This window comes from Theropithecus gelada, chromosome 12, assembly GCF_003255815.1.
Source record: "Theropithecus gelada isolate Dixy chromosome 12, Tgel_1.0, whole genome shotgun sequence".
Lineage (NCBI taxonomy): Eukaryota > Metazoa > Chordata > Mammalia > Primates > Cercopithecidae > Theropithecus > Theropithecus gelada.
Window position 1 is genome coordinate 80,669,770 of NC_037680.1, and position 26,353 is coordinate 80,696,122.

Genomic DNA, 26,353 nt, shown 5'->3' on the forward strand with positions numbered 1-26,353 from the left:
TTGGCTGTGGTCTGGCATTCCTAGTGGCTGGCCTAAAGCCCCAAACCTGGAATCTGTTTCACAGCCTGGACCTTTTGGACTCACACCTTGGTTTCCCTGGCCAGCTGATTTGAGCTTCTCATCTAAATGTCATCTCTCCAGGCTAACGGAAGTCCAGCCTGGATCTAGCATCCTGGAAGCCCATTCAGACCTCTGGATGGAGGGATCAGCAGGCCGTGGTATGGGTGGTTCTACCTGCTTTGGCTAAGGGCCAGACTCTCCAAATCCTAGCACTGACACTTACTATATGACTTGGGCCAGGTTCTTTTCCTCTCTGCCTCAGTTTTCCTCATCTGTAAAATGGGAGGTTAGTGGTCACCATTGGGATGATTAGGAAGATTAAATAAGTTAATATATGTATAAACTATAGTCATAATGTAAATATGTATATAAACAGTAACCATTTGCATGCATGTAAAACATAATATAAATGTAATATTAGCTGTATTCATATATAAAAATATGTATATATGAATATTTTATATATAAATATATTATTTTACATTTAATTTTTTACATTTTGCATTAAGATATTTCATATAAAACATTTAAGTATGTATACATATCATTATTTATGTAATTATTACTTTTATTGTTGTTATTGTCTACTTTACCTCCCTGCAGGGATAGAGAGACCATAGCAGGCTTTTAAACGTTCTTGGTCTCACTGAGCCCTAGGTGAGGAATCCCTGGTTCCTACAGACTGCTGTAATATGAGGAGCAGGGTTTAAGTTAGTTTAAAACTGACCCCATCACTTGAAACATTGCAATCTACAATGAATGCCACATAAATATCATCTCTCAGATTCCTATGATTCAGATCTTTTCATTTCAATTTCTGTAATAATTTTGTTTGTTTCTTGTCCTATTTCAAAGGCTTTCTTATCTCTGGAGCACCTAGCATAAGATAGAAATGTATCAAAATGTATGTTTTATTCATCATGTGGGTATCCGTGGGTCCTGTTATCCCCAATAACTATTGATTCAGAGAAGTATGGTGATTCTGAAAAATACAGGCATTATCTCTTTAACCTGTTTTGTAGGAACCAGAATAAGGGTAATGTTTTCCTCTGTCTTCAAAATCATCAATAACCCATGCATTGTTTAACTGTCATAAGCAATAATGCCTTTCATATAGCCATTGGCATCAAAGAAGAGACACCCCCTTGGTTTGATGGTAAGCGTGACACTACATAAACTCCCAGAAAACCCACTTCCTTTCCAGCAAATAGAAAACAACTGAGAGCCTGAATTCACCGTCAGCTTTAACACTGAACACGAGGACTGTTAACTGTTTCTGGCAAACATGAAGTCAGGCCTCTGGTATTTCTTTCTCTTCTGCTTGCACATGAAAGTTTTAACAGGTAAGTGGCCTATTGAACATTTCTTATTAAGTTATAATTCAAGGAAACATTAAGAAAAAGCAAAGGTAAAAAATTATGCACCCAAAAGAAAGTGGTTTTGGTTTTTGAAAGTAGGAATAGTTTCAGAACAGCCCGAGGATATGGCCAAGGGCACCATGTCACTCATGTCACTGTGGATGGCATTGAGTTTACATTGCTGCCTTTGATACTGTGTCTTGAGATGAAAAAAGTGTTTCATCAGACCATTAAATTTTTAAATCACCTGCTTGGAGTTACCTGTCAGTGGATAAAGTAGCAGAGTGGCTTACTGTTCTTACAGAGAGATGAAAGGCAAAATGACTTGTGTCAACAGAATGAAAATTAAATAGCTCTGGCATTTGGACTGGGAATTCTTTCTGTGCCAGAAGATAAAATGGGAAGGCTTTGAAAAGAAGGATTTTGATTTTAATCTTACCTGGATGATCTGTTATCTGAAACGTCCAGGGTACCATAGAGTTTTTATTGACACTAAGTATCAGAGTTCACCCTAAAAAGCCAAGGAGGAAAGGATAATGTAAAAATACTTCCTAGCCCCTGTAGACCTTAAAAAAAAAAAAGATCATTCTGGAGTCCCTGATTCTTTCTCTTGAATGGTATATAGCAGACTCTATATGGACAATTTAAATAATACTACATACAATGTAAGTTAATATATGTGTTTCTGCTGCTTTTTACTGTGTATAATTTGCACTACTTTTATTTTCTCTTTCACACTGAGCCCTCTGCTTGAGGTTGAAAAAAGGAAAGTGAAGTTATATTAAATAACTTAAATAATCAAATAAACTAAAAGTGAAGGCAGAACTTTTAGTAGGTATGATCCTATCTAGGGATAAATTTTTCAGTGATAAAAAATAGACTTTACTGTTTTTACAAAAAATTTTAAAAAAATCAAATGTTTCATCTCGTGCTGTCTCAAAGTGAGTTAAGTGCTGTTAAGTAAAGAGGACTAAGGAATGTAGAATGAGCCCAAGGACAGTTTTGGGCTACTTGCTGGTTTATGCCTTTTCTAGAATCTCATGAAGTCCTTTAGCAGCATGAATGACATGAGCAGCTCTGGAATTCGTATTCATTCTTCATTCATCCATTTACTCATGTCGCAGGGGGCACTGTGCCAGATGGTGTATGTACAAGGATGAGCAAAACCAGGTCAACCCCTGTTCTTCAGAAGGTAACTGCATGGTAGGGAGAGAGATATTAATCAAATAATCCCATGGATTAATGATAATTACAGGCAAAACTTAATTCTATGAGGGAATGTAACAAGGAGCTTGACTAGATTAGGTGGGTGTGGAGGTGGAGCTGAGGAGCAGGGTTCATTGAAGTGTTTCCTGTGCAAGTGGCACTTGAGTAGAGATTTCAAGGACAAGTAGGAATCAATGGGGAGAACGGTATGAAGGTAGGGAAGAACATTCCATCCCGTGGAAAGAACAAGTACAAAAGAGCCTGTGGCAGGAGGGAATGAGGTAAGGTTAGGGAACTAGAAGAAGGCAGACAGATGTGCCTCAGCAGAGAGGCTGAACTTGGTCCAAGATGACCAACTGGTCCAAGTTGGTCCAAGATGAGGCTGGAAAGGAAAGCAGAGGCCAGACCATTCAGACCATATGGTCTACATTCAAGATTTTGGATATTCTTCCAGGAACATTTGTACCATTCATGGAAGGGTTTGTTTGTATTGATGAAAATCATTCCACTAGGCCAAACCAATTTGGGCAGTTCTGGTTGTGGTATTATGCTCAGGAGAATTAAAGTAGCATTGGTGTCAGTTCTGTAGAAGGTGACATCCAGCCTTAGGTAGGATTATTTCAAGTTGCCAGATTAAGCTGGTGAATAATTTGTATTCTGGAATAACATTCATAGTATATTCTAAATGAATACAGCCAATGTTCACTCTCATTATAAAGACAACCATGCGACGTGGCATCCTGTTTGACATGTGGCAAAACTGAGGCATGAGTGGCTAAATGGTAACGATAAATCTGCTAACAACGATCCTATTCAAAATATCTCCACAATGCATGTATCCAGAAACTGCCATTTAATAGCTCTAAACAAAAAGAGCCAAACTCAAGTAAACTAAGCACTTGCTTGTCCTCTGTTGTATTTCAATCCTCTCAATTTACGTAGGCTTTCTCATGCCCTGAAGATGTAGGCTTTCTTACCTTTAGTCAGTGTTTGAAGAATTTCCAACCAGGAAAGGCTAAGTGATTTGTTACATAGTAATTGGTGGCAGAACCAAAATTAAAACTCCACTGTGACTCCAACATCTACATTCTTTGTAAACTGTGTTGAAGTAGTGGAGGCGTAACATAAATCTAAAGGAACGTAAATCTCAGTGATTCTGATCACCTTTGTTATTTGGTTGTGAATTACAGAAGGATGGAAATCTTGGTGATTTCCAGTCTTTGATGGATCTCAATGTAGAATTTAACAAAGCCTTTTTTTTTTTTTAAATGAATTTGGAACAATAGGAAGCTTTTAATTGTAAAAATATCTAGGAAAAATGTGAATATCTAACTACATTTTGGAGACCCTCTTTGTAGACTTTATGGGCAACAGGGACCAGGTGAGTGATGGGATGAATTCTGGTTTTAGAAAGACTACTTTAAAAACAGTGTGGATAATACACCAGAGTAGGAAGGGCTGATGGCAGAGGGTGTCTAACAAATGTTCATGTCTTATGATGTGTTCTGTGAGGAAGCTGGGAAGATAGCTCTCAAGGCCACTTTGAGCCTTCCTTTGTCACTGAGGCATTCCATTAGTGATTCCTAAATTCCACTCGGGAAAAGAGCCCCTCAGTGTCTCCAGCGTCTGAGGGAAGTCTGTGAAGATGGCTGACCTTGGAGCCCCTCTCAGCCTCTCCAGGACTGAGGAAATGTCATCTGGAAGCGCCCCCTTCCAGCGTTCTTGCTAGATTTTTAAAAAATCCCAGTTGTCGATTTTTTCTTTTGATAGATGAATTCAGGCCATTGCCAGTCAGCATAAGCCTCTACCTGTTTTTATTTCTAGGTTTATTTAGTACTTATTTTTCTTTGTTGTATCCTGTTTTTCTCTTTTATTTTTGTTGGTGTGATGAAATTTCTTTTGACTCTCCTCTTTGCCTCCAATTAATTTGGAAGGTCGACTACAGTTCTTAATTTACTAAGTAATTATCACGTTCAAAGAATCTTAATTGAATGTCTACTTGTTTATCGTTGTATGAAAATAATGAAAATGCCTTTGTCTGATGTGCCTAGTCCCCATCCCCTGCACTGATATGAGAACTTAAGAATGTTCTTCCTTTCCCACTCTCACACTGCCCCCAGAGTGCACCCTGCTCCATACATGGGTTTTGTGGAAACAGTTTAAACCTACAGAGGCAGATCATTGCTACGTTTCCTCTTACAGTATTTCTCTTCTGTTTCAAGAATCCTTTCTTAACACTTACATCACATACGTTCAGTGACAACATCATTCTGGACATCTGCTCCTGTCTTGTGATCTGTTCTGATCTAATGATCAGAAGATTTCTCTTATTTTCCTTAAATATCCCCAACTCTCTGAATTCCAGCACAAGTAAGGGTGTCTTCCTTTTACCTTGATGGGTGACTGATATCTTTCCTGGGAATAGGAGTCCTGGGTGGCAGCCTTTCATCTTAGTGGTTGCAGATATTCCTCCACTGTCTGCTGGCTTCTAGGGTTGTGGGTGAAGAGTTTCATGGTAGTCTAATTCTCATTCCTTTGTAAGTAATTAAAAAAAAATCTCTAGAATTTCATAATCTCAAAAGCTATTTACTTCCATATTGGAATTCAGGAATTCCCCCAGGATATGTGTAACTCTCTCCCTCTGTTTCCCTCTCTGTGTGTTTCTATATATATGTATACACACATAAATATATATATATATATTATTTTTTTTTTTTGAGGTGGAGTCTCACTCTGTCGCCCAGGCTGGAGTGCAGTGGCACAATCTCGACTCACTGCAGCCTCCACTTCCCGGGTTCACGCCATTCTCCTGCTTCAGCCTCCCAAGTAGCTGGGACTACAGGCGCCTGCCACCACACCCGGCTAATTTTTTTGTATTTTTAGTAGAGACGGGGTTTCACCGTGTTAGCCAGGATGGTCTCAATCTCCCGACCTCGTGATCCGCTCACCTCCGCCTCCGCCTTCCAAAGTGCTGGGATTACAGGCGTGAACCACTGCGCCCAGCCCTTCTATTGATTTTTTTTTTTTTTTAAGACTGGGTGAAGCTTTTCAATCTCTAGACTCGAGCTTTATTCTTCATTTCGGTCATTTTTTCCTAGTATTTGTTTAATCATACCTTATCCTCTTTTTCCCCACTCTTTCTAGAAATGTCTCTTATTCTCATGTAAGATCTTGAGTCCTTTATTTTTTCATCATTTGTGAACAAAATGGCTTTCACAACTTGCTGTTGTTTGCTAACCACAACTCCTTCAGATGAAATGGATATTTCAGTTTTAAGTTAGTAGTAGCATATTCCCATTTCTTGGTAGAAACAAAATGTAGGCGTGTACGGGGGACTGAAATTCTTATTTTTACTCACTGTAAGATTCATAGCATTATTTGGCTTAAAAAAATTCATCCCAGTATTCACAGTTGTAAACAGCAAAATCTACAACATATACTGCTTCCCTACTCTAAGAATATTGAGTTTTATATGCAAAATGATTTATTGGGCTTTGCAAAGTTTTTAAAACATATTTTATAATCGTTTGTAGCTTGCAATAACTGAAGAAAAGGTCACAGTTTCTCTGTAAATAGCACCTCAGTACTACTGCTGTTCTAACAAACTAGGTCTGTCAAATGGCCCTTTTTGGCCATTCAAAGTGAAATAAGAAACTTGGAATTTGAAATCTTCTTATAAAAATTCACAATTATATTTTGGAAAGTGGAACTTAAGTATGTAGGGGATATGGCACACAAATTGAAAGCGTTAGTCAAAAAACGATTTTTTTTTTTCACTAGTTTGGCCTGAAAGGTTGACCAAAACAGGTAAAAGTTTGCAAGTTTAGAGAGTCAGGAATTGGGGATATGAACTTCCTTCTGGGTCACATATAACATAATGATGCTTGTATCTACTTTGCTTGAGGAAAAAAAAGAAACAGGTTGTCCCCCAACAGGGTGATAGACTCAGGAGTTTCCATCCAGTTGACCACAAGTACTGTTAGGATCTGTTTATTTGAGCCATGCTGACACAGACACAGCACTTTCAATAAGCAATTAATGATCATTTAAAGGTAACTTTTTGAATTTGATAAATAGATTTTTTTTACAGCCTGTGTTTGTGTTCTCCTAGGACTTTGCATCGAAGAATCTGTTCATGCAAAAACAACAATAGCAACAACAAACTCTCTACTGCACTCACAGTTAAAGTTCTGTTTACTTTGCACTATCTAGGACTAATGCAAAAATCTCATAGATGTGCCTATTTGCACTTATTTAATTATGATGAAAGTTTCTTCTATATGTGAATCCATTTCTGTACATTTCTACAGGCAGATAAGTGATGGGAAAATCATTAAGAATTTAGACTTCATCAGAGAAGAACCCAGGTACAATGACAGCCCAGCTTAATACATGATGGCTGATGAATGAAAATGTCTAGGGAAATGAGTGTGTTATGTACAATGTAATTTCATATCTAAGTCACTTTAAAATAATTTTTTGATGTATAATAACCCTTTCAATCACAGAACACATATGTGGCACCAATGTGGATGCTACTTTAAGTATTAGGGGTGATAATATATCCAATATACCTAGAAGGAAAATAAATACCTAAAATTCATTTTCGTATCCAGCTTAATGTTAAAAGCTTCTTTTTGTTTTTTTATTTCTTAGCAAATCTCTTTAGCTCTGATGCTTGAGTTTCAGTACAGTGAGGGGGTTGGACTAGATTATTGGGGAAGAGATTAAGTAAGTGTGTGGACCCTGGTGTCACATTATCTCATTCTTTAGTCTTTGTTTTTGTTGGACTGGGTTAATTCAAAGATCTTGTCTTCGAGCTCTGAATTTCTTTCTTCTAGTGGCTCAATTCTATTGCTGAGACTTTCCAGAGCATTTTGCATTGCTAAAAGTGTGTATAAAGTTTCCTGAAATTGTTATTGATTTTTCTTTAAGCTATCTATTTCCTTGAATATTTCTCCCTTCACTTCTTGTATCATTTTTTTGATTTCCTCGCATTGGGCTTCACATTTCTCTGGTCTCTCCCTGATTAGCTTAATAACTAACCTCTTGAATTCTTTTTCAGGTAAATGAGGAATTTCTTCTTGGTTTGGATCCATTGCTGGTGAACTAGTGTGATTTTTTGGGGATGTTGAAGAGCCTTGTTTTGTCATATTAGTAGAGTTGGTTTTCTGGTTCCCTCTCATTTGGGTAGGCTCTGTCAGAGGGAAGGTCTAGGGCTGAAGGCTGTTCAGATTTTTTTGTCCCATGGGGTGTTCCCTTGATGTCGTATTCTCCCCCTTTTCCTATGTATATGGCTTCCAGTGAGCCAAACTGCAGTGATTGTTGTCTCTCTTCTGGATCTAGCTACCCAGTGAGTCTACCCGGCTCTGGGCTGGTACTGGGGGTTGTCTGCACAGATTCCAGTGATGTGAACTGTCTGTGGGTCTCTCAGCTGCGGATACCAGTGCCTGTTCTGGTGGAGGTGGCAAAGGGTGCAATGGACTCCATGAGGGCCTTTGACTTTGGTGGTTTAATGCTCTATTTTTGTGCTGGTTGGCCTTCTGCCAGGAGGTGGCGCTTTCCAGAAAGCATCAGCTGTAATAGTATAGAGAGGGTCTGGTGGTGGGCAGGGCCCTAGAACTCCCAAGATTACATGCCCTTTGTCTTCTGCTAACCAGGGTGGGTAGGGAAGAACCATCAGGTGGGGGCAGGGCTAGGCATGTCTGAGCTCAGACTCTCCTTGAGCAGGTCTTGCTGTGGCTGCTGTGGGGGATGTGGGTGAGATTCCCAGGTCACTGGAGTTGTGTACCTAGGAGGATTATGGCGATCTCTGCTGAGTCATGCAGGTTTTCAGGGAAATGGGGGAAAACCGGCAGTCACAGGCCTCACCAAGATCCCAGGCAAACTGAAGGACTGGTCTCACTCTAACCATGCCTCCCTCAACAGCTCCGAGTCTGTTTCCAGGCGGAGGGTGAGACTGGCTTGAAAACTTGCCCAAGGCGTTCTGCCTCCCAGCTGTGAAAGAAAAGGACTTGAGTTCTTCCCCTGCATGTGAAATCTGCATGCTGGATTCACGGCCTCCTCCCAGTTCAGGCCAGGAGACTTCTTGCCCTGTTCAAATAGTTACGGAGTTCAGCCAGAGAATTCCTTCTCCCTGTGGAGTTTTACCCCTGCTCCTCTGGCCACCCTCCAGATGGATCCCTGTGGTGTCGGGCAGGAATGGGCTGCTTGGGGACCCACTGAGCTCCCAGAGCCTTTCTGCAGCTTCCTCTACCCCTGTATTTTGCTCCATTTGGCTCTCTAACTTGACTCACCTCCAGACAAAGTCGGAAACTTCTCCACAAATAGACCTTCAACTTCTCCAGTCAGAGTGTGTGTTTGGGAGAGGAGGGTCTCCCTTTCCCATGAGTCTTTCTTTTTGACTGGGAAATAAGTATCTGCCAATCTTCAGGAGGTTAATAACTAACATCCTGAATTCTTTTTCAGGTAAATGAGGAATTTCTTCTTGATTTGTATCTATTGCTGGTGAACTAGTGTGATTTTTTTGGGGATGTTGAAGAGCCTTGTGGGATCTCTTGCTCTACTTTTCTTGCTCCTCTTCTTGGCCCATTACAAAGATATTTGCCAAACATGCTTAGCCTTTATATTATTCTATTAATATTAATTCTTTTATTTAATATGATTGAGCTTCCACTATGTTCGAGGTCCTGGGATTGTTTAGGCAACTGTAATGCAGTCCTTATCTTTGTGGAGCTCATGGTTAAATGAGGAAGACATACAAAAATAGTTATGATCCAAGATGCTATGCACTAAAATATACTGGCCTAAACAAAATATTATGGGGAGCATAGAAATAAGAGTCTTTGGTGGTCTTGGAAATATCTCAAGAGAGAAGTTGACATTTAAAATGGTTCTTGAAGAATGAATGATAATTTCTTCTCAGATTAACGGGTAATCAGATATTTTAGTTTATGGTAACAGAAATATTGAAGTGTGAAGCATATTCGAGCAATAAAGAACAGAAGTGTGAAAGAAATGGCCAAAACGTTCAGTGTGGCTTCAATAGATGGCCTATGAGATTGTGAAAGCATTTTGTGTCAAGCCAGATATATACATTTTAAAATACCTTATAAGCAATAGAACACTAATAGAGACTTTTAAACTGGGGAGTGAAATGCTTTTCTGAAACATAATTTTGGGAGCAGCATGGAGGAAGGATGGGGAGGAGAGAGATCAGTGTTGAGAAGGCCAGTCAAGAGGATGCTTCCACAGATAAAGGGAAGACATGAAAAAGGTGCGGATTGGCAATGGGAATGGAGATAAAGAACTGAATTTAAGAGATATTAATGAGCTGGAGTCAACTGGACTTGGTGACCAATTGGATTATGAAAATCAGAGAGAGGAAGAAATGAGGAAGACTCTGAGGTTCCTAAGGTCAGACTAGTGACTCCCTGAAAAGACAGGGTTTGGGTTTGGTGAATGAATATAGTCATGTGCCACTTGACGATGGGAATACATTCTGAGAAATGTGTCCTTAGTGATTTTGTTGTGTGAACATCATCAAGTGTACTGACATGATGATGTCTACTAGATGGTAGATGATGTCTAGTCTAGACTACTAGATGGTAGATGATGTCTAGTCTAGACTACTAGATGGTAGATGATGTCTAGAGACCACTGAGTAGGCATCATCTACCTGCGCTACCTAGGCTATGTGGAGTAGCCTATTGTTTCTAGGCTACTAACCTGTACAGCATGTTACTGTACTGAATATTGCAGGTCGTGGTAGAACAATGGTAAATATTTGTGTAACTAAACACATAAAAGGGACATTAAAAATTACAGTATATAATCTTATGGGACCGCCACATATACAGTCCATCATTGACTGACACGTCATTTATGCAGTGCATGACTGTACTGAGCTCGGTTTGGAAAGGTTACACTTGATGTGTTAGGGTATATCCAGATAGTGATGTTGAAAGGAATTTGGAAACAAGGAACTAGAAGTTTGGGCTGGAGAGAAAATGTGGCTCCTGGGGGTAGACATAAGAGCTGGAACCATAGGTGCAAATGAGTTCAGGCAGCGAACACCCTGTCCATGTGCCCAAGGAGTTTTGCACAGTAGCTGAGCAATGGGAAGCAATGTAGGTATTCAGAGGTGTGGAGAAAAATCCTTTCTCCCTCCCACTCTGTGGAAGAGAGTTGGGTTCATTTAATCTCATATGATTTCCCTAGTACAATAGTTTCAAATCAAAGGCAAAGAAGTAACTAACAAAATAATTTGTTTGCAAATTAATTACTTTGTGAATATTGCTATGAAGTTTTATAATACCGCTGGGATTTTTTCATTTTTCATGAAGAAATCAGTTTTCACTAGGAGAAAATCAATCTTTCATTTTTCTTATTATATACATTTAGAGAACCAAAAGGTTGTTTTGTACCCCCTGTGGAGTTCCTTGGAGAGTAAAACAATGCACATATTGTGTGTGTATACATGAGTACTGTTTTGGCTTTTTCTCCTCACTTTTCTACTTCCCATTTTTTTTTCCTCCAAATGTTAGGCATTTAGATTAGATCGGGTTTATCTTGTCTATCCTCTCTCTCTTCTTTGCCTCAGTCACTTCTTTAGATTATGGGTGCCTTTGAATAGCAATGTAAGTTTAGAAATGATGCATATATAAAAATCTACTAACCAGGATTCTAAAAGTTTTAGCTAGTAGACTTGTAAGACATGACATTGCTTTTATGAAAGGTGAGAAAAGTAGTAGGAAGCACTTTTTAAAAAAATGCCAGAATTTCTTAGTAAAAGATCAAAAGTAACTCAAACCTAATATAAACATTTCAGTTTTTAGACTTTTGCCTCTTGTGTCACATTCATGTGCTGTGCTAAGCTAATACTTATCATTGTTTCATTACAGAAAGTATGTTTAATAAGCACTATCAATGATTACAAACTCAGGGGATCTTATCTTTCCATCACTCTGAGACCTTTGTGGAGGTTTGTGGTTAGAAGTCTAAGTTAAAGAAAATAAAATTATACTTCTGACATCTTGCATGCTCTGCACTGAGTGGATTCTTTAAACGTTTCCTCCAGAGGATTTTCAACCAGGAACAATACAACTGCTTGCAAAGAGTCCCAGCAGGATGGGTCTGGGCAAGAGCGTCTTATCCTGGAGAAATGAAGTAGTTCAGATATTAAAAGCATCAACTGGCAAATGAAGTCATCTGCACTATAGTGCAGTTCTCAGGTGAATGACCTTTTCTTCAGAAATTTTCTTAATAGTCCCCCAAAAGAAGATGAAAATGTTCTTGTGCTTTATAAAGAGGGAAAAAATTTGAAAACCTAAAGAGATCACTTAATATAAAGATTTTTATTTTACTCTTGAAAACATTAGTCTATTTATATCAACAGTAATATTATAAAATTATTATTATTATATTTTGAGATGGAGTCTTGCTCTGTTGCCAGGCTGGAGTGCAGTAGTGTGATCTCGGCTCACTGCAACCTCCAACTCCCAGGTTCAAGCGATTCTCCTGCCTCAGCCTCCTGAGTAGCGCATGCCACCATGCCCAGCTAATTTTTTGTATTTTTAGTAGAGGTGGGGTTTCACTGTGTTAGCCAGGATGGTCTCGATCTCTTGACCTCGTGATCCTCCTGCCTCAGCCTCCCAAAGTACTGGGATTACAGGCATGAGTCACCACACCCAGCCTATAAAAATTATTGTTAGCAGCATTTAACAGACTTGACCCTCGATTGGGAAGAATATGCCCTGTTAGACACAGTACTCTATGTGATGAAGAAAATATAGTACCTGTTCTCTAGACTGATTATAATCTAGGGTTTCCAATAAAAAGTAAACAGATATGGTAGTAAAACAGACCCTCATGTTTAATATTCAGATTTTAAGACTCATCACCAGGATCCAAGACCACACATTCCTTTTTGTGTTTTTAGTAACATATTAAGTGCTAAAAGATATAGGATGATGTTTATATCACAGACCACTAACATGCTGTGTTTATAAAACACCTTGGTATATTAGAACAACCATTGGTCCAGGGGTTCTTGTCCTGGCCATATATTGGGCAAATGTAATGGCTGCACTTTGGGACATCCAAGTTAGCAACCAGGTTTGTTTCTCACTTGGATGGAACGAAGTTGTCCTGCCCTCCATAGACATATAAGAGCCAAGATAATCATCAGTTATCTAAATAAGTATTTATGAGCCCAGTGGATATTTGTAGGTAAAGAAAGTTTTTCTTTAAAGCTCAGACAGATAATTTCCATTGGAACATGACATCTCAGTTTGGGTAGTGTCTTGTATGCATGATTGTGTATCTTCATGTACTTGTTTCCAGAAGAAAAGCAACATGGCATATCGTAGCTGACTCTGGAATCATGTCCCAGCTATGAGCTATGTAATCCTGGGCAAGATATTCACCTTTTCTGGCTCTCGTTTAATTTGATAAATGCAAATGGAAAATGCAAAATGAAAGGTTTAACTTGTCATTTCTAGAAACCCTTTTGGCTCTTATATTATAAATCTTATGCTTCATCTCCTCAGATTTAAAATGTCACCGTCTACATATTCATTTGTTCACCCATCCAACCATGCTTTCATCCATCCAATAAATAACTGATTGCAGCTTACAACATACCAGGTATTATTGTAGATACTTGGGATGGATTTGTGAATAAGACCAACAAGGCCCCTGATTTTAAAGCTTACATTGGAGTGTAGTAGCCAGACAATGAAGAAGAAAACAATCAGATAAACCAGATAATTTCAGACAGTGATAAATGCTTTATCTCAGTTAACATACTAGACAATGACCAGGATATATTCTTTAGATTGGGTGGCCAGTGGTCACTGAAGAAGTGTCATTACTCTTGAACAATGACAAAGAAGCAGCCATGTAAAAATCAGAGAGAATGCTCTAGGTGGAGAAATGACAAATTAAAAGCCCTGGGAACCAGCTTTGTGTGTTTGAGGAACAGAAAGAAGGGCAGTGTGATTGTGGTGTAGTGTGTGACTGGTATAAAATGGGGAGAGGTAGGACAGGTCACGTAAGTCATGGGAAACCAGGGTAAGGAGTTAGATTTTACTGTAAGTGAAATGAGAAGCCCCTGGAGATTTTATAAGCAGAACAATGACTCTATTGGATTATGTATGTAAGAAGGCCATTCTGGTTTCTCTGTGGAGAATGGATTGTAAATGGACAAGAGTAAAAGCAGAAGCTTTTGTAGTTAGGAAGCTCTTGTAGTCCCAGGGAGAGGTGACAATGGTTTGGACCAGTTGAACCTGAGATGGAGGAGAAGTGGATAGATTCTGTTGGACATAAAACAGAGGTGCCGGAAATTAGGTGTTCTTCCTGCACACAGATTTTAGCAGTGGTCCTGTAACTCAGTTGTTAGTGACCACTGTCTAGCTTCCTGTGGTTGCCTGCTTTTATTATACTTCTGTTGTTGCTGGTGACACTTTGACTGTGGATTGAGCCAAAAATCTTTCACGCACCCAGGAAGCTGTGTGACCTCGGGCAAATAATTTAATCTGTCTGGGCCTTCGGTTGTCTGTATGTACACAAAAGAGGTCACCAGGTCTGACTGTGTATGATGCTGAGAAGAGGTTGAATCATGTTACAGGAAACAAAAGGTGTAAAGCTGAGGATATTTATAGGATGCCTGAAACATGAACAGTGTTGATGAAATTTATTGACAATGGAAATGGTATGTTAGGAAGTGTAAAGAGCATATCAAAGACACTGTGAGAGAGGATATTTTGGAGAAGATTTTATATTAAAGGTGGTATGAGAAGAAAAGAAAACATGAGAAAAAGGAAGAAAGAACAAGAAGAGAGAGATTGGTAAGGGGAACACTCACAGTTTTTAACTACTGGCATGGCAACAGAATTGACCGAATAGATTTGACACCATACCAATCAGAACAGACACTATCTATGAAAGTGGTGCTATCATACCAGCATTCCAGGCTGAGTATTAGACTTGGAGATAAGAACATCCAAGAAGGATGGAGAAAAGATCCTAGCTGTTTTTGCAGTTATAAGAATCTGACGTATTCAGATCTTCCTTAAATTGTCTATCCATTAAATGCTTTAGTCATGGTTATGAGGGGCAGTCTCCTTTAATACTATTTTCAAATGTTACCAAAGGCTAAGAAGAATTTGTAATTTGTCTTTTGAGCATTGTTTTAGTCCATTTTCTGTTGCTATCACTGAATACTGGAGACTGGGTAATTTATAAAGAAAAGAAATGTATTTCTTACAGTTCTGGAGGCTGAGGCCTAAGTCCAGGGGTCTAGGGGCCTAGGTCTAGGCTGAGGCCTAGGGGTGAAATTTGGTGAGGGCCTTCTCTTGCTGGTGGGGACACTCATCAGAGGCCCAAGGCATTACAGAGGATTACATGATGAGGAGGTTCTTGAGAGACTACCAATCTGGCTGTTTATAACATACTAACTCTCATGATAATTAACCCACTCCTGTGATAACCTATTAATCTGTTAACCCATTAAACCATGAATTGGATTAAGCTCTTCATGAGGGTTCTGCCAATCATTTCTTAAAGGCCCCATCTCCCAATTCTATTACACTGGGGATTAATTTTCAATATGAGTGTCCGTCTGAGGGGGACAAACGTTCAAGTTATAGCAAGCATATCTGTTCTATATCTGCCAAAATAGTTATGAAGTAATTAATTAAATCCTATAGTTAAAAACATTCAAACTGCAGACTTAGAGCTGCCAAGTGGTTTTCCAGATGGAAAGTTTAAACACTGGATATGTGGAAACTGAAGTCAGCCTTCTGATAACTACATTTCATAATAAATAGGTGATCCAGGTAGTTTTTAAATTAAAAATAATAAAATGAATAATTAAGAGTGTCCAGGCTAGGCGCGGTGGCTCACGCCTGTAATCCCAGCACTTTGGGAGGCCAAAGTGGGCGGATCATGAGGTCGAGAGATTGAGACCATCCTGGCCAACATGGTGAAATCCCGTCTCTACTAAAGATACAAAAATTAGCTGGGCATGGTGGCACGTGCCTGTAGTCCCAGCTACCTGGGAAGCTGAGGCAGGAGAATCGCTTGAACCTAGGAGGCAGAGGTTGTAGTGAGCTGAGATTGCACCACTGCACTGTAGCCTGCTGGTGACAGAACAAGACTGTCTCAAAACAAAAACAAAACAAAAACAAAAACAAAAAAAAGCAGAGTGTCCAACAGAAAGATACTTTGAAATCTTCAGCTGATGTCAGTGGCAAACACTCTCAACATGCCATTCAAGAAAAATTGAGGCACAGCATTCCTAGTCCTATCTAAACACTTTTGTGGGCAAGAAAGATAGTCTTCTTTATTTTAATTTATTCTGACTTTCTGGAATAGCCCATTATGATATTGAGACTGAAAATGGTTAACAGGAACATTGTTTTTCCTGTGGAGGACTCACCCAACAGCAAAGAATTAGCTCTCTCAGTTGTTTGTGGTCTTATCTGGATGTATTCTGATCCTGAATCCAGAGAAAGCAAGTGTTAGAAAGAACATTACGATGTTTTTGTTTCACTTCCTTATTTCACGGAGGAGGAGGCTGAATTCCACAGAGGCACCCTAGCCCAGAGCCTTACTAGTGCCAGAATTTGCCTCTGGTTTCCTTGGGAGCCACTGCAATGCACTTCCACCACACTGCACCGCCAACCATTCATGTCCTCTTGTGTTTGCCACAGTGTGGGCACAATGGGGGAAAAATCTGCTGACAAAATCATCTTCAGAAGTAGAAGACAATGCATCTATGTCTGGTATACATAGTGACCACAGACACTTTGGCTCCAAGATCTTTGTGGTTTACTTACTGCCATTCTAAAGACTCTGGGAAATTTTTTTGTGAACATTTCTAAAGGAACCGAGAACCAGTCCACTGATTTTATCTTCTGCAGCAGACGGTAGAGACATATACATCAAAGCAACAGTGGGGCAACATATTTCATATTTTACTGTCAGGCAAATAAGGCCCCAAGCAAAATACCCTACGTTTTTATCTAATGTAGACTGCACCTGTTCTCATGCCAACAGTTTTTTTCTTTGCCTGTTGTTTACATTGTTCCCTCCAGTTTTTAAAATGAAGCAAGTATTATTTTCCTTCTGTATGCTTTTAAAAATACTTGTTATTATAAAACAAAACATCCATATAGAAAAGTGAAAAAAAAAATGTAAAATTTAATGAATAGTGCTAAAGCATACTACCTCACCCTCATAATCACCACATGTCAAGAAATACAAGATTGTCAGCACCCCTGTTTCCTTCTGATTCCAACTCTTTCTCCCTCTTTAGACAAAACCTTTAGGCTGAATTTTGTGATACTAGTTCAGATTATATTAACTATTTCTATTTTTTAGTAATTATGGAAGAAACCACAACATGTATACTTCACTTAGAAAAGTTTCCAATTACATATACCTTCACTATCTTTCTAGACAATGTGCTCTATATTGACAGATGTATCTTTTAGCACATTGGAGGTATATGTTATAATTCCTCCATATCAGGGCTCTTATTGTTGATGCTGAAACAGTCTAATAGTTGCTCCTTGGAAGGTAATCAGTCTCTTTTCTCTGGCTGCTTTTAGGATTTTCACTAAGATACATGTAGGTGTGCATACTTTTAAAAAATATGCGTGTGAATTGTTGGGATTCTTGAATCTGTGGAGTGTGATTGGGTTCTAACTAATTTTTCCAACCTATCTGCTGGCTCACCAATTTTCTCTTTAACTCTGTCTGATATATATTAAACCTGTCTATTGAGTTTTAAATCTCAGTTAGTGCATTTTTTTTTGGCCGATTCTTGCAGGTTCTTTTTCAAATTAGTTGACTTAAATTTTCCTATGTACTACAGATATTATTACAAGTTTTTCTTTTATTTGCTTAAGCATAATAAGCTCAATTACTTTATCTTGGGGACCTGATAATTCAAATATATAAATCGTGAGTTTGTTTTTGTAGTTTGTTGTTTCTGTTGTTACCTTGTTTTCTTGTATGTCTCATTATTTTTATGATGCATTTGCCATTGAATGTGAATATTATTTGTAGGAAATTTTTTGAGGCCTAGGATGTCAACCTTTTCTTCTTGTAATAGTTTGCATTTTTAGTTTCAAAAGCTGAAGGGTAATAATAATGCAAATCTCCTTAAAGAAAATTCAAAGATTGAGATTTTCTAGACCACTGAAATCCAGAAGATTTTTCTAGACCATCTAATCTGAATGAGGTCTGGTTTATTTCTGGTTTACCTGTGCTCCAAGCATGTAACTCTTTGGGATTCCAATTTACTGGGGAGAGAGTTTTCTGCTAGATCTTTCACTCTGCAGATTCTGGGAGCTAAGACATAAAAACAAAAGTTTGAATTTGAAAGAACAACAATGCTTTCAGAGTAAAAGCAGCTTCCAAGCTTTGCTTGTCTCTCGGGGTTCTGGTTCTCTTTTCAAATTTAGCCAGGTAATTTCTCCTCCTTTGTGTCACTCTTTAATGCTTTTAATAATATTTTTGGACATTTGTTCAGTATTTTTGGCTGTTTTGGTGTGAGAATTAGTTTGAATAATAGGGACTACTATAACTGAAGACTAGAACACTTGTGTTTATTTTCACAATCAAATCACCCAAATTGAAGATATATAGGGGAAATATAAATTGAAGCCTAGGGATATTAAGAAAATAAGTAATTGTGAATCTTAAATAAAATTAAGACAACTAGTGTGCATAGAGGTGTGACAAATAGCCCCTCCTGCATAATGCTAATCCTGTTACAAATTTCAGAAAGCAAAATAGCAATACATATTATTATAACTTTTAAACATTTTGACCAAATGTCATAATATTTACATAAAAGCAAAATGCTGAAAATAATCCCAATATCCAACATTAGTATTTTAGTTTAACAAATTATGATAGATTAACATTTGGGCCAATAATATAGTCCTCAACAAGGATAATTATGGTGACTATGTAAAAAATGAAATGCTTATGACATAAAATAACAATAGCAGAACACAAAATAACATGTTTGCTATAAATAATAAGTATGTTTCTGAAAGATAAGGAGCAAAAATATACAAAGAGTACTTCTATTTCACTGTAGAACTAGGTAATTTTTCTCCTTAAATTTTTTTTGCACTTCTATAGTTTTCTCAAAAACAAAGACCAAGATTTCAAAACTTATGAAAAAACCAGCATGCTAATCATTTTCCTAAACAATTTCAGCATGAAAAATTGTCATATTAAAAAGGAAAATAAAACAAAAAGAAAGGGAAGGCAATGAGCAGTTTGAATTTATAGTCTAATAACTCAGAATCTGCAACCACCAGGCCAAGGCGATCTCAGTTTTTTCGTTCTGTGATTCCTGTGTAGCTTGCAAAAACAACCTTGGCTTCCGATAAGCATAAATTTATTTCAGAAAATGAAAAAGTGGGACTGGGCATGGTAGTTCACGTCTGTAATCCCAGCACTTTAAGAGGCTGAGACAGGAGGATTGCTTGAGGCCAGGAGTTCAAGACCAGCCTGGGCAACATAGTGAGACCTATCTCTACAAAATTTCTTTTTCAAAAATAGCCAGATATGGTGGCGTGTGCCTGTATTCCCAGCTTCTTGGAAGGCTGAGGCAGGAGGGTCCCTTGAGCCTAGGAAATGGAGGCTACAATGAGCTAGGATCATGCCACTGTGCTGTAGCCTGGGAAACAGAGTAAAACCTTTTCTCTGAAAAGAAAAGAAAGGAAAAGAAAAAAGAAAAGAGGGTGAAAAAATAAACAAAAATCTGGGACTTTATATTTATTATCAGGTCTTGATTCGGTTCTCAGTGGATGAGGTTTGGAGAAAATACATTTCTATCATTTGAAAATGATTAGTCTGTTCTTTTAGTCTCCAGCAGGACGAATAATGTATGTGTGTATAGATGTATGTATATGTACACAATTGTTTGTATACAAATACACACATAGTCTGTATATATTGTAGTATACATATACCTATAATACATATATTTTAATACATAATATATAATATACATACATATAACATATATTATATATACAATTATTCATTTTTAAACTACTTTGTACTTTTACAAAGTGAGCAATTTCTATTTTTCCTTGTATCTGCTTTACTGATGTACATCAGAGATTATTTACTCATCAAAAGTGCACATGGTTCTTGTCAGAGTAATTTGATCAACAGCTAGACAATTCCTTCTCCCCAAGACATACCTACTAATAAATGAAGTTTTTCCTAAACTTCAACTTTTCCCATATCTCTCTGTTTGGCTAAGTGCTACCAATTCTGTAATTCTAATTTTAAAACTCACTTCCTCAAGGTGGCATTTTCTGATTCTATAATCCAAATTATAACCCACCTGACCCTACCACCTTTATTTAAATAGTACTCCATTCCTATCACAAATTATGGTGCATTACTACATATTTATTCCTTTACCATCTGCCTCCAATATGAAAGCTACTAAAGGACAGAGACCATACCTGTTTGATTCATTCATACTATGTAAATATATTATTTAATATTTAGTATATTCTATATTCACATATGACAAGTGAGTTTCTGGTTAGGATTCTTTTTTTCTCTAGGACAGTTTTATCTTATGTTCTTTCTTGAGGGGTGGAGGGAGAATGTGAAGCTGTTTCATTTTGGTGCAACAGAGATGACTTTATGCATAAAATAAATTACTTTTATGTTAAAATATAATTATTAGGGCAACATATTTATAAAATGTCACTTTTGCTTTTTTTTCTTTCTTTTTATGCAGGAGAAATCAATGGTTCTGCCAATTATGAGATGTTTATATTTCACAACGGAGGTGTACAAATTTTATGCAAATATCCTGACATTGTCCAGCAATTTAAAATGCAGTTGCTGAAAGGGGGGCAAATACTCTGCGATCTCACTAAGACAAAAGGAAGTGGAAACACAGTGTCCATTAAGAGTCTGAAATTCTGCCATTCTCAGTTATCCAACAACAGTGTCTCTTTTTTTCTATATAACTTGGACCGTTCTCATGCCAACTATTACTTCTGCAACCTATCAATTTTTGATCCTCCTCCTTTTAAAGTAACTCTTACGGGAGGATATTTGCATATTTATGGTAAGACATTGCTTTCATCTTCCAAACTTAAGAGTATATATATATGTTTTGACAACTTTTCTCACTAATGAAAACACTTAGACAAATAAATATCTTTTGTGTTGAAGTTCACTTAGATGCAGTTGATGGCAATCATTTATAATGAAGACATACGGGTGATGATTTACTATTAATCATAATTAGTATTATTCAGCAATATGCAATGTAATCCCATAGACTGCTAAGTCAGAAATAGATCATATTGCCTTTTAAACACATATGCTATTAAAAATCGGGAAAAACATTAAGACAAATACTTAAACTCATGGCTTAATAATGGGTATTATCTCTATTCACCTAAGATTTAAGGTTTGGTTTTGTACTGTGTTTGTGGAATGAAGTGTGATGATTGAAAATCATAGTTTTATAACATTACTTTTACTACTACCTCTTTTATAAAAATATAGGCAGAAAAGCCCTTTCTATTAACCACATTTGTAAATACATTATATGCATAATCTTTTAAGTTTTAGTTCCTGGATCCTTGCCATAATACTGAGATGATGTTAGTCTAATAACTTGCCCACTTACTGGATTTCACGACTATAGTAAAGAAAAAGCTTCATTTGATTAAATAGCTCTTTTAAATTTGGTAAGAGAACTCTTGGTTCAGAACTGAAAGAAGAGATTTGATTCTCAGAATTTTTCATTAACATGCCTTTTTTTCCAATCCAGAATCACAACTTTGTTGCCAACTGAAGTTCTGGTTACCCATAGGATGTGCAACCTTTGTTGTTGTCTGCATTTTTGGATGCATACTTATTTGTTGGCTTACAAAAAAGGTAAGCAATTTCTATCTTTCCTTGTATCTGCTTTACTGATGTACATCAGTGATTATTTCCTCATCAAAAGTATGCATGGCTCTTGTCAGAGTAGTTTGACCAACAGGGAGACAATTCCTTCCCCCCAAGACATACCTACTAATTAAACTAATCACTTGGAACAGAAGTTATTTATTTGTTTTATAGCCCACACATTCCAAAGAAGACTTGACTTGATGGCTTACAGAGACTTATGTTATTATTATTATTGTTCAAACTAGATGAGGAAATTGAGGCCAAGAGAAGACTAAAGGTCAGGAGGAAGGTTAAAACATAAAAATAGATGCCTCTGATTTTTAAAAAATTATTATGGGTGGGCTGCAAATTTGAATCTAAGGTTCCTGAGAGGCAGGGCAGAGATGAAACAATTAGTTATAAGTTTTGCTTCGCTGGTAAGTTAAAAACAGTCAGCAAGAAATCCTTCTAAGGTGTCAATTGTAGCTGAGAAGGAAACTGACAACTTCTTTACATGGTAAGTTATTAGACTCCTTGCTTTTAAAGGAAACCACTGAGGAGCTATTTAGAAAGATAAACAACAATGACTACAACAAAAATCTCCCTGTGCTGGGGGATATTCTTTTTGATCTCTCACATTACAGGTTCTCAATCAAAGAACTGACACCACTCTGCATATTACGCGAGTATGCTAGTACTCAAGTATATCCACGGTGTGGTCATTGGCCAGTGTATATCTGTGGGAGACATAAAGAAGGAAGAGAATGAGATGGGGCCCATGATCTAAGTCTATTGGGAAAGAAAGAATAATGGCAAAAATGAGGAAGAAAGTTCAGTAGAAAGCTCTTTTTACGTAAAGCCCGTTTCATATTGTTTTCCTACTTAGCCTAAAGCCAGGAACCTAAGTCACATTACCATGTTTTTGTCACATACCACTTCAACGAAGAATAGAAAACAGCCAAAAAACAAAGAGATGGAGAAGAAAAGATGACAAAGCATGTTTCTGGCTTTTTCTTTCAGAAGTATTCATCCAGCGTGCACGACCCTAACGGTGAATACATGTTCATGAGAGCAGTGAACACAGCCAAAAAATCTAGACTCACAGGTACGACTCCATTTGGGGGTTTGGGTAGGGAAGAGCTTTCTTCACAGTAAGCCTGCAATGTTAATGTTTTTTTTTTTAAGAAAGGAAAACATCTCCAAGGCCTAATTCAGTATTTTCTGTGAAAATCTGGATTTTTCACTTTAACTAGATTTATATTTTCTGCAGTATATTGAAAACAAACAAGCAATAGGTTTGTAAGTCACTACTGAAACTAAACACACAAACAGTTCATAAGCCACCATTGTATCAAGGCAATCTTCCAATTGATGTTTCAAAAGTTGGGATGGTTCTAAGTGTTTTTTGTTGAAGGTTTTATTCAGTCATTCGATGAGCGTTTATTGATCATCGGTGAAGTGTGAGTTACTGAGTGAGGCACTCTGGGGAATTTGGACAGATGTATGCTAATTTTGGACTGAGATTAGGAAAAGAGATCTGCGCTGGTGCTGCTAGAGGGAAGAAAGAGAAATTGTTGAAGATATTTGGTTATTTTGATGTCAAGAGTGTGCAAGTTTAGAGAACTTGGATGGCTTTAGAAGTCTCAGTAACGTGGGAATTTGACTTTTTGTGTTAAGAGTCAAAAAACTGAAAGTTGCCAAGTTTGAGGAGCACCCAGAAAGTTTGAAGCTTCCATTGTGGAAAATTCATGTCTTATACCCTTGAGGTTGGAATGATGTGCGATGTGTAATGAGACAGAAGACACTGCGTTTTTCCACCCCTCAGTGGCTACAGACTGTCTAAAGGGGACACACATAGCTTGCATTGTCATGGAATTATAGCATGGTTTGGGAGCTAAAAAGGCTCCTTGAGTTCACATTCATTTTTTAGATGACAGAAATTGTTGCCCAAAGTGTTCAGTGATTCTTTTGGTTCCCTAGATAGTTAATACCATAGCTTTGACACTTGCAAAGAGCTTGTATTTCATTACTTTGCTGTTGAAAAAATATGATCTCTCGATCTCTTTGCTTAATGTGTTCTGTCTGTGTGGATCCCCACAAGCAGAACCTGAATAAGGACTTGGGTACAAGTAGTTTATTTGGGAGGTGATCCCAGGAAGAAGGGGTGAGGGGACAGGGAGAGTGAGACAGCTAACAAAGAGAAGCAAATGAAGGGCACGTTATTATCAAGGTCTCAACTCCAGGCCACAGACGCCTGACTTCATTGGACCTCTGAGAAGTGTACAGATGCTGCCCAGAACTATTCTCCTGAAGGATGGCAACCACTGGCTCCATCCTCACTGATTTGGGGTTGCCTGCGGGGGGCATTAGCTTTCCCGCATCCCTGAGCTGTGCCTCTATTTGGGATGAGCCTACTTGGGATGAGTCTTCAGCGAAAGTCCGGGGCAGAAAAGCAGTGAAATGCAGTGGGGCTGTTGTTCTAGAACAGTTAGCCCTTGCAGAGCTTTCTGCCTCAGCAGCAGCTGAAATCAGAGGTGGACAATTTCAAAGTGGTGAGTTCAGATAATGTCTGTTATAGGAGTCAGGAGTTAAACTTCTTTGGAAATGGGGAACTGGTGCTGGGTCTTGGAGCAGAAAGACAAGGTTGCATGGTGTGTGTGTGTGTGTGTGTGTGTGTATGTGTGTGTGTATGAAAGGCAATGGAAAGGGGGAAAGCTTCTTGTAGGGAACTCACACATGGAGAGCATTTAAAGAATTTATGCTAAATTTTTGTTACAGATGTGACCGTATAATCTGGAACTCTGGCACCCAGGCATGAACAACGTTGGCCAGTTTTCCACAACTTGAAGTGCAAGATTCTCTTATTTCCTGGACCACAGAGAGTCTGACTTGATTTAACTACATACATCTTCTGCTGGTGTTTTGTTCAATCTGGACGAGTGACTGTATCAGTCAATGGGGATTTTAACAGACTGCCTTGGTACTGCCGAGTCCTCTCAAAACAAACACCCTCTTGAAACCAGCTTTAGAGAAAGCCCAGCTCCTGTGTGCTCAACAAATAGACCTCACTGGGAGTGGAATCCCTGTCTCCACATCTGCTCCTAGCAGTGCACCAGCCAGTAAAACAAACACATTTACAAAAATATGTTTTAAAGATGCCAGGGGTACTGAATCTGCAAAGCAAACGAGCAGCCAAGGACCAGCATCTGTCCGCATTTCACTATCATACTACCTCTTCTTTCTGTAGGGATGAGAATTCCTCTTTTAATCACACAGTCAACGGAGATGCTACAAAGCTGGAGCTATTTTATTTCTGAGATGTTGATGTGAACTGTACATTAGTACATACGCAGTACTCTCCTTCAATTGCTGAACCCCAGTTGACCATTTTACCAAGACTTTAGATGCTTTCTTGTGCCCTCAGTTTTCTTTTTAAAAATACTTCTACATGACTGCTTGACAGCCCAACAGCCGCTCTCAATAGAGAGCTATGTCTTACATTCTTTCCTGTGCTGCTCAATAGTTTCATATATCTGTGCATACATATATACACACATATGTATATAAAATTCATAATGAATATATTTGCCTGTCTTCTCCCTACAAGAATATTTTTGCTCCAGAAAGACATATTCTTTTCTCAAATTCAGTTAAAATGGTTTACTTTTTCATGTAAGTGGTGGGAAACATTGCCCAGAATTGAAAACAAATTTATTTTATTATCCTATTTTCTACCATTATCTATGTTTTCATGGTGCTATTAATTATAAGTTTAGCTCTTTTTGTAGATCGTATTAAAATTGCAAACAAAATCATCTTTAATGGGCAAGCATTCTCCTGGGGTAGAGCAGAATATTCATTTAGCCTGAAAGCTGCAGTTACTGTAGGTTGCTGTCAGACTATACCCATGGTGCCTCTGGGCTTGACAGGTCAAAATGGTCCCCATCGGCCTGGAGCAGCCCTCCAGACCTGGGTGGGATTCCAGGGTTGAGAGACTCCCCTGAGCCGGGGGCCACTAGGTATTCTTGCTCTCAGAGGCTGAAGTCACCCTGGGAATCACAGTGGGTCTACCTGCATTCATAATTCCAGGATCTGTGAAGAGCACATATGTTTCAGGGCACAATTCCCTCTCCTAAAACCACACAGCCTGGAAATTGGCCCTGGCCCTTCAAGATAGCCTTCTTTAGAAGGTGATTTGGCTAGAAAGATTCTTAAATACATGGAATGTGATTATTCTTAGCTGGAATATTTTCTCTACTTCCTGTCTGCATGCCCAGGGCTTCTGAAGCAGCCAATGTGTACGCAACAACATTTGTAACTTTAGGTAAATTGGGATTATGTTGTAGTTTATCATTTTGTAACTGTGTGCTTATAGTTTACAAGTGAGACCTAATGTGTCATTATGCATACTTATATTATCTTAAGCATGTGTAATGTTGGATGTGTACAGTACAGTACTGAACTTGTAATTTGAATCTAGTATGGTGTTCTGTTTTCAGCTGACTTGGACAACCTGCTGGCTTTGCACAGGTGTTCCCTGAGTTGTTTGCAGGTTTCTGTGTGTGGGCTGAGGTATGGGGAGGAGAGCCTTCACGGTGGCCAACCTGGCCTGGTTGTCCAAGCTATGCCTTGACACATCCTCATCCCCAGCATGAGACGTTTCAAGATGAATTATTAAAGGACAAAATTTCTGTGAAATCAAATCCGGTTTTAAGAGGAGTCACTTATCAAAGAGATTTTAGCAGTAGTAAGAAGGGAAAGAATAAACATTTGATATTCAGCAACTG

General features: G+C 38.3%; 1 protein-coding gene across 3 annotated transcripts; it reads left to right on the top strand.

The window, feature by feature from the left end:
• The first annotated feature begins 1,262 nt into the window (after positions 1-1,262).
• ICOS (inducible T cell costimulator) lies at positions 1,263-26,353 on the top strand. Of its 3 annotated transcripts, none has more exons than XM_025405201.1 (5): positions 1,263-1,403; positions 20,416-20,751; positions 21,466-21,572; positions 22,587-22,671; positions 24,345-26,353. In XM_025405201.1, the coding sequence occupies exons 1-5, from the start codon at positions 1,346-1,348 to the stop codon at positions 24,356-24,358; spliced, it is 600 nt and encodes a 199-aa protein (XP_025260986.1). In that variant the 5' UTR covers positions 1,263-1,345; the 3' UTR covers positions 24,359-26,353. The 3 variants fall into 3 exon arrangements, with proteins under 3 accessions (XP_025260986.1, XP_025260987.1, XP_025260988.1); XM_025405203.1 differs by lacking the exon at positions 1,263-1,403 and adding an exon at positions 2,822-2,905 and having other exon boundaries at positions 24,345-24,523; XM_025405202.1 differs by lacking the exon at positions 22,587-22,671.